Source organism: Diadema setosum, chromosome 7, assembly GCF_964275005.1.
Source record: "Diadema setosum chromosome 7, eeDiaSeto1, whole genome shotgun sequence".
NCBI classification, from domain to species: domain Eukaryota; kingdom Metazoa; phylum Echinodermata; class Echinoidea; order Diadematoida; family Diadematidae; genus Diadema; species Diadema setosum.
This window is the reverse complement of record NC_092691.1, coordinates 17196088-17205043: the sequence shown is the minus strand read 5'-3', so window position 1 is coordinate 17205043 and position 8956 is coordinate 17196088. Positions and strand designations below refer to the sequence as shown.

The 8956-nt window shown below is 44.2% G+C and overlaps 1 protein-coding gene across 1 annotated transcript; it reads left to right on the top strand.

Annotated features, from left to right (window-relative positions):
- The first annotated feature begins 398 nt into the window (after positions 1 to 398).
- Positions 399 to 4575, top strand: LOC140231085 (uncharacterized). Its single transcript, XM_072311236.1, has 2 exons — positions 399 to 3114; positions 3188 to 4575. The coding sequence occupies exons 1-2, from the start codon at positions 399 to 401 to the stop codon at positions 4573 to 4575; spliced, it is 4104 nt and encodes a 1367-aa protein (XP_072167337.1).
- The last annotated feature ends 4381 nt before the right edge of the window (positions 4576 to 8956 follow it).

Genomic DNA, 8956 nt, shown 5'->3' with positions numbered 1-8956 from the left:
CTGTGATTTCTCCTGTATGCTGATTGTGCTCTTCCATACATTTCATTTGATTCCAGATATGCATGTATCTGATTAGTGTAGTGATGTAGGTCTGAATTTGTAAGACTACAGCAACCTAGTACATTGTGATCAATGCATACTGTGTATGTGCTTATTAATGTATTGCCATCACTTATGTAGTAATGCATGCAGTGTGTAGACACACACACCATGACCACTCAGTTGCAAGCAGACTGCAGACATGAGCAGACGTGTAGCACAATGCTACAGAATAAACAGCTATGCCACAGCATGAGTAACTCAACATTACTTCTGTATTGGTCATCTGTATGTCCAAGAGTTGGAGATTAGAACAAGATCTCTACATGGTGGCAGCGGTGGGATCTCAACTAACAAACATGGCTGATCAAATGCCCAGGATGGATTGGGAAGGCCCAAATGTAGCAGAGAACTTTAGACTGTTCAAACAAAGGCTGCAACTGTACTTTCAAGTGAAACACACTCCTGAAAGGGACAGAGTGCCCACATTGCTGTTATCAGTCGGCGAGCAAGGTTTGAAACGCTTCAATTGCTGGAATTTATCCGAACAGCAGCAAGCTGACATCAACACCATACTTGGTAAGTTTGAGGAGCAACTTGAGCCACAAGAGAACTTTCGTGTGTGTAGACTGAAATTATCGAAATTGAAGCAAAATCTGAACGAAAAGCTGGATGACTTTGTGAATAGATGCAGAGTTGTTGCGTCGAAGTGTGACTTTGCTGAGCCTGAAATGAATGAGCGCTTGATTGAACTGATTATTAACAGCACGCCAATCCCAGAATATCAAAAAGAGCTATTGACTAAGAGCAAGCAGTTCACATTGCACCAGGCATTACAGCTTGGGCGCACGTATGAGGCATCACAAGCGCATATTCAAGCATTGCAGTCACTGGAAGCTGAAGCCTCTTCAACGCTGACAGCAGCAAACATTGCGTCGATGGGCCTGAAACACAAGCAGGTTCAGAGGGAAACAGTCCCAGCTACCACATGCAAGAACTGTGGAGGTAGCCACATTAAAGACAAACAACACTGTCCAGCGGCACACATCACCTGTTATAGCTGTGGAAAAGTGGGGCATTACGCCAAAATGTGCCTGTCGTCAAAGAAACCTACTGCAAACAAAGTGAAATTCAGAGGCAATTACAAGCGTAGTTCATCACGTGGTGGAGCTAACAACGTGCGTCGTGATGATCGTCGAGATGATCGCCGTGGACAAGCAGTACATGACATGAGTGAATATGATGAATTTGCTTCTGCTCAGGATACTCGACAGCTTGATGACAAGACGTTTGACGTGATCAACAAACCAAAGACGAATTCAAATGCATCTAAGCGAGATGAAGTCATCACAAGCTTGAACATTAGACTCCACAACCGCCCTGGAGTTTGCTGCACACTAAACGGTAAAGTTGACACTGGCGCACAAGTCAACACCTTGCCACTACGAACCTTCAGCAGGATGTTTCCTGAGAAAATGACAGCTGCAGGAACACCAGATTTAGGATGCCTCACCACATGCACATCAAATTTGACGGCCTACAATGGCACCCCAATCAAACAGTATGGAACAACAACAATTCCATGCCAACATGCGAATGGACCGTGGGTGGAGACAACATTTTATGTCGTAGAATCAGACGGACCTGTGATTTTTGGCCTGCACACCTCACTGCACTTTGGCCTTATCACGCTCCACTGCCCAGTGAGCATTGATATGCCTGTAGCAGATGTCAACTCATTGAAAACAGCCTACCCAGAGCAATTTGACCGTATAGGAGAATTCGAAGGAGAGCAACATTTAGTCGTCGACCCTAACATCCCAAGCCATAAAGATGCTCCGAGAAAGATGCCTATCGCACTAGCAGACAAGGTCAAGCATGAACTTGACAGAATGGTGGCACAAAGTGTAATCAGAAAGATCACCGAGCCAACAGAGTGGGTCAACTCCTTGACGTATGTGACGAAGAAAGATGGGTCAATCCGGATATGCCTTGATCCACGACACCTAAACAAGGCGCTGATCAGACCGAACTATCCTCATGCAACATTAGAGGAGCTGAACCACAAATTCCACGGAGCACAGACATTCTCAGAACTTGATGCGAAGTCAGGGTACTGGTCGGTGAAGTTGGACGTTGAAAGTCAAAAACTGACGACCTTTCAAACACCATTCGGACGATATGCATTCATGAGACTACCATTTGGACTCAACGTAAGCCAAGACATCTTCCAGCTTGAGATGGACCGTGTCCTAGAAGGATGTCCTGGTACTGTGTGTATTGCAGACGACATTGTGGTATACGGAGCCACTGAAGCAGAACATGATCGCAACCTGCTACACCTCATGAACGCAGCCAAGAAGCATGGCCTGACATTCAACTCGTCGAAGTGCAACATCAAGCAAAATAGGGTCACCTTCTTTGGTAATGTGTACACCAAGGATGGCATCAAACCAGACCCGGAAAAGGTCTCTGATCTTCAGTCCGTGCCAGCACCGACGTGCAAGACTGAACTCCAGCACTTCCTAGGCATGATGACGTATCTGTCGCCGTTCATCAAGGACTTCAGCACCAAGTCAGCCGAGCTAAGAGACCTGCTGAAGAAGAACGCAGACTTTCTGTGGGAAGTTCACCACCAACGAGCCTTCGAGAGCCTGAAGGATGAAGTATCAACGACTTCAGTTCTGCAGTATTATGATACCCAAGCCCCAGTATATCTGCAGTGTGATGCTAGTATGCGTGGTCTGGGGGCAGCACTCCTACAACGCGATGATCAACAGCACCTACGACCAATTGCCTTTGCAAGCAAGACACTATCACCAACTGAGCAAAGGTACTCCTGTATTGAGAGAGAGCTGCTAGCCATAGTGTTCGGTGTGGAAAGGTTTCATACTTACCTGTATGGACGAGGATTCCACATCATAACAGATCACAAGCCCTTGATCCAAGTGACACAGAAACCACTAACAGTGGCACCAGCACGTCTCCAACGAATGCTTATTCGTCTTCAGGGCTACAACTTTGATGTAACATACCAACGAGGACAGGACAACACCCTCGCAGATGGGCTCTCACGTATGCCAAACGAACAGAACGCAGAAACCATCAACCTAGATGCTGCGGGTGGACCTGGTTCAATTCTCCACAGAGAGAGCAGACGAGCTGAAACAAGCAACACGACAGGATCCAATCCTAAGCAGCCTGATGGAAGTGATCATCACTGGATGGCCGAACACCATCCAGGACCTGCCAACGGACCTGAGACCGTACTGGAACATCCGTAATGATCTCACCGTGGGAGACGGCCTTATCTTCAAGGACAACCGCGTGCTTATTCCCAAGCACATGCAGCCATACATCTTAGCGAAACTGCACGTCAGTCACCTAGGTCAGCAGAAGACTAAATTACTCGCGAGAAACAGTGTGTATTGGGTCAACATCAACAGGGACATTGATAAACTGGTCCAGTCATGTGAAAAGTGTCAGTATCATCAAGCATCGCAGACATCTGAGCCTCTGATGCAGCATGAAATCCCCTCCAAGCCATGGGAAATCGTGGCGACTGATTTGTTTGAGTTCAACAACACCCAGTACCTTATCGTAGCAGACTACTACAGCAAATTTCCTATCATCAGGACACTACCTGAACCAGCCCCAAGCAGTGCGGTTGTAACAAAGATGAAAGGAATATTCTCAGAACATGGCGTTCCACGTGTGGTAGTGAGCGATAATGGACCACACTATGCCAGCCACCAGTTCCAGGAGTTTGCCAGGACGTGGAATTTCAACCACAACACATCTTCTCCACGACGCCCCCAAGGAAATGGCTTCATCGAAAGGCAGATACGAACAGTGAAAAACATGATGAAAAAAACAACCAATCTGCCTCTAGCCCTCCTACACTGGAGAATGACGCCGATCAACGAAAACCTGCCTAGCCCAGCAGAGCTGCTAATGGGTCGCAAGCTCCAATGTGACCTTCCTACCAGAGCTGTGAACAGGAACCCCAATGCTGACAACATACGGCAGCATCTCCAGCAACGCCAGAAAGAGCAGAAACAGCAGTTCGATCAACATGCCAGGCCAGTGGGACTCCCACCGCTGTACAATGGTCAACCAGTGAGGGTACAGCATCCAGTAAACAAATGCTGGGAGCCAGCAACAGTGCATTCCAGAGCAGAAGAACCACGCTCATACGTCCTCCAGAGTCCCAACGGAAGATTATTCAGACGTAACAGGCAGCATATCAGGCCAGACTACACTAACCAGACTGATAGCAGGCCTGTGGCCATAAGCAGATCCAGCGCAGAAGCAAGTACCCCGTTGCCTGGCAACCAGATCCCTGTGAGTGCAGCTCGCAGTCCGAGGAGACAACGTCAACCAGAAGTTGGCCATGCAGCATCATCTCATCGCCATGGTGCAACCAGCCCAGCAGCTGTGACCCCAGGAGCTGACAAACCATCGTCATGGCAACAGCAAACCCGCCCACAGCGTGAAACCCGTCTACCAGCCAGGTTCAAGGATTACAAAATGTAAAATTCACGCGAGGATCTAAGCTAGGTGATCCATATTATGATGTAACCATGTCATGATTTGAAATGGTGATCTATGCAGGATTCAGAAATCAAAGCATTATGTGTAACATGGATTCCTGAGTAGTTTTTTCTTTTTTTTATGAAGATGTGCAGAAGTGAGTCGATATACATCACTACATCTCCCTTTCCACCAAAGAAGTAGCATTGATTGATCATTGTCTACTGATCTAAAAAACTTTTCTTTGTATCCGTTATTACAGTACAACTGCTTCACCATGTTCATACTGTCGCATTACCCACATGCGACAGTATGAACATGGTGAAGCAGTTGTACTGTAATAACGGATACAAAGAAAAGTTTTTTAGATCAGTAGACAATGATCAATCAATGCTACTTCTTTGGTGGAAAGGGAGATGTAGTGATGTAGGTCTGAATTTGTAAGACTACAGCAACCTAGTACATTGTGATCAATGCATACATGTGCTTATTAATGTATTGCCATCACTTATGTAGTAATGCATGCAGTGTGTAGACACACACACCATGACCACTCAGTTGCAAGCAGACTGCAGACATGAGCAGACGTGTAGCACAATGCTACAGAATAAACAGCTATGCCACAGCATGAGTAACTCAACATTACTTCTGTATTGGTCATCTGTATGTCCAAGAGTTGGAGATTAGAACAAGATCTCTACAATTAGCACATGCTCGCTCTACCAACTTTGCAACAAATTTAAGCTTTGCTATTGGTCTGTAATTTCCCAATACTTCTGAATCTAAACCTGGTTTCTTAATAAGAGGATCAACTTGTGCATGCTTGAAGGAATCTGGAAAACAGCCGCTCATCAGAGAAAGGTTGATAATGCGTGTGAGTACTGGAGTCAGCTCATTAACACATTTCTTCAACAGCCATGTGGGTATTTTATCCTGGTTGCAAGACGAAGATGGTGAAGCCAACACCAGTTTCCTTACCGCTGTCTCGGTGACGGGTTGAAATTCTGCAAAGGTTGGTCCATAGGCTGTCGCATGGATGCTATTTGGACGTGGTGATATACAAGGAAATGAAAGTGATGACTGGTTGTTTGACACTTTTGCCAATTCATTCCTTATGTTTTGAATTTTCTCAGAGAAGAATTGCACAAACTGGTTAGCCAAGTGAAGTAAATCACCACCATACTTGGATGGAAGAACCTTGTCGGACGATGACGAGGAAAGTTTGCTGAACTTTTGAAACATTTACCGAGTGTATATATATATATATATATATATATATATATATATACACTGTGTGTATATATGGTCTCCTACATGATGTGTGTGTGCATATACTCACATATATGTTTATATTGATATGTTCAATTCCCAACAGAGACCAATTTTTCAACCTGTGCACTTTTTCCAAAAAAAGGAGGAACATTAAGAGGTATATAGATTTGGAAGCTAAATATTGTGTTTTTTTCTTTCCTCGTATCTCGCATGATTTATATATATGTGTATGTGTGTGTGTGTGTGTGTGTGCGCACACACACACACATAACTCACACAACTCACACTACTACAAACTTGTATTGTTTTGATTGGATTATACCGTATGTCTCAAAAAAAAAAAACTATACACTTTTGAAATGGCTGCCGAATAAGAAATAAATGGTTCTTGGGAAAAAGATTTATATGTATGGATAGCTTATAGACTCAACTTTCATATGACACCAAAAAGTTTAAAAATAATTCATGCTTGAATGAGCACTGCTCACTTTTGTAAAAGGTGTGAAAATTAGGCTGTGCAGGAATCAGCCTTCCAATTTTGCGAGAGGTGAGTCCTTTGGAGCTTACAAAACTGAAGTTGATATGATAGGTAGGGATTATGTAACATTGAATATTCAAGTATGTAATGTCAACAACAACAAAAAAGAATGTCAAAGATGTCAGCTATTTATTCTTCAGGTTAATGGGTAACCTGAATAATAAGTAGCCAGTAGCTATGACATTCCTTTTTCAACAAAATGCATTTGAATAATGAATTTACATAATCCCCATCTGGTTATACATACATTTTGTTGAAAAGGAATGTCACAGCTACTGGCTAATTATTATTTAGGTTACCCATTGACCTGAAGAATAAATAGCTGACATCTTTGATATTCTCTTTTTTTTTTTTCTACAACCCATAAATGAATATTCAATGTTACATAATCCCTACCTATCATATCAACTTCAGTTTTGTAAGCTCCAACGGACTCGCCTCTCGTAAAGCCCCTGTTCCACTATGCCGTTCTCGCTACGATTTGACAATTTTCTCAGATCGGGAAGGATCGGGTAAAACCTGAGCCGATCTGGACACGGTACGATGTTAGAACGCTCTAAGTACGCTGCAGTTACGACTACCACGTGCTTGCTACGCTCTTACTACGATGATCGGGAATGAGGCATTACGATCTCTGCCGCTGCAGCTACGCTTTAGAACGATGTAGCTACGCTGTCAGTGCGATGTTGCCGATGTCATCCGATCGATGCACGCTGCATCTACGCTCTGAACGATCTATACGATCTTATCACGCTGTCACCCCGTTCAGAGAGCTGAAAAGTGCCCGATGTGCCCCGATGTGCCTTGATGTACCCCGATTCGACTGTCGATCTGCAGTCAGTCAACTTATTAGCATGCAGAACCGAAGAAATATACTGTGGATCTCGAAGAGGCTCCTCAAACTCACGGTTCTTTTGCAGCAATTCATTGTTATAAACAAAGACGTGCTGATTTTTCCAAGGCTTTTTCTTGATCCTTGCTTTTATAGTCCGTCTTCCTCCAGTTGTAGATGATTTCAAAATTCTTCAAAATTCTGCTAAGTCCTCTTCCTCCTCTTTAAGCATCACGTGCAGTCTCTCTTTCTTCGCCTTTTGGATTGCTGCATTGCTGCTTTCTTCTCTTCTTTTTCTTCATCTCTTCTCCTTCTTCAAAAATTTGAGCCCCTTCTTCTTCATGTTCTGCCCTGACAGGTGTAGCGACAATGCCCTCCTCCTCCTCAACAGTTCTGCCTCTCGATCTCCTTATCTTCTTCTGGCAGACATTTTTTTTGTGTAAGTTTTCTTCCCGTTCTTGTGCCGATGTTACTACGCTCAGAAAGACCTTGTTACGCTCATCCCGCTGCGTTTACGCTGTCACTACGCTTTCCCCGCTGCGTTTACGCTGTCACTACGCTCTCCCCGCTTGCCGTACGACTAAAAATAGGTCAATTTTGATCGGGGAGATCGGGAAGAAATTTTGAACAGGTTAAAAATTTCTTCCCGATCTGAAAAAATGCCCGCTCCAACCCCGACCTCCACACGCTGCTGCTACGATGCTTCCGATCCCCGTACGCTTTTGCCGCTCTCTCCCGATCTGCTAGATCGAGACAGATCGGGGTCCAGATCGTGATAGTGGAACGGGGGCTTAAAATTGGAAGGCTAATTCCTGCGCAGCCTAATTTTCATACCCTTTACAAAAGTGAGCAGTGCTCATTCAAGCATGAATTCACTATATTTAAACTTTTTGGTGTCATATGAAAGTTGAGCCCATAAGCTATCAATAATCATTATAAACCTTTTCCCCCAGAATCATATATTTCTTGCTAGCTATTTCAAAAGTGTATAGTTTGGTTGTTGTTGTTTTGAATAGACTATCTTGATCCATACAACCTCTGCCATGCTACCAAAGATAATCAGATTAGAAAAAAAAAATACTCGGCTATATTAAAACGATGGTGTCATTGCAAGCTCAACATTATACATGTATTACAGGGGCGGATCCAGGAATTCAGTTAAGGGGTGGCGCCTTTGCGAAATTAAAGGGGGCGCATGCGCCCCCATTTCTTTTCTTTATTTCTTTTGTTTTAACACACACACACACACAAATAAAAAATAAAAAGGGGGCCTGCGCCCGGTGCGCCCCCCCCCCCCCCTCTGGATCCGCCACTTAATTATTTTGAAAGCTGACATCTCTTGTTATTTATAGGGACTGCCATGTTTCAGTGTCGTTTTATTAGAGAACAACGATTTAGCACGTATGTTTCATGCCTGGGTTTCATGGAATTCTTTTATAGCAAGAGTATGAGGAGGAAAATGCATTAAAGCTGGCCACTTGGACACCTAACAGATTCGGAAAACATGCATAATCCTTTGTCTATTCTATCTATTTTGTTTGTTACTTACAGGTAGGTGTGTTGGAATCATAGAGCTCTGTATACGTAAATACAGCTCTATGGTTGGAATCTGTTGACAATCCGTCCAACGTCCTCTACGTTCGTACATGGAGAACCATAAGTTTGCTGCTCCCCCATAGACGGCTATTTTGCACGAATGGGTGACCAATACAATGAGCGCAGCGCAGCAGTGGTTGTTTGCA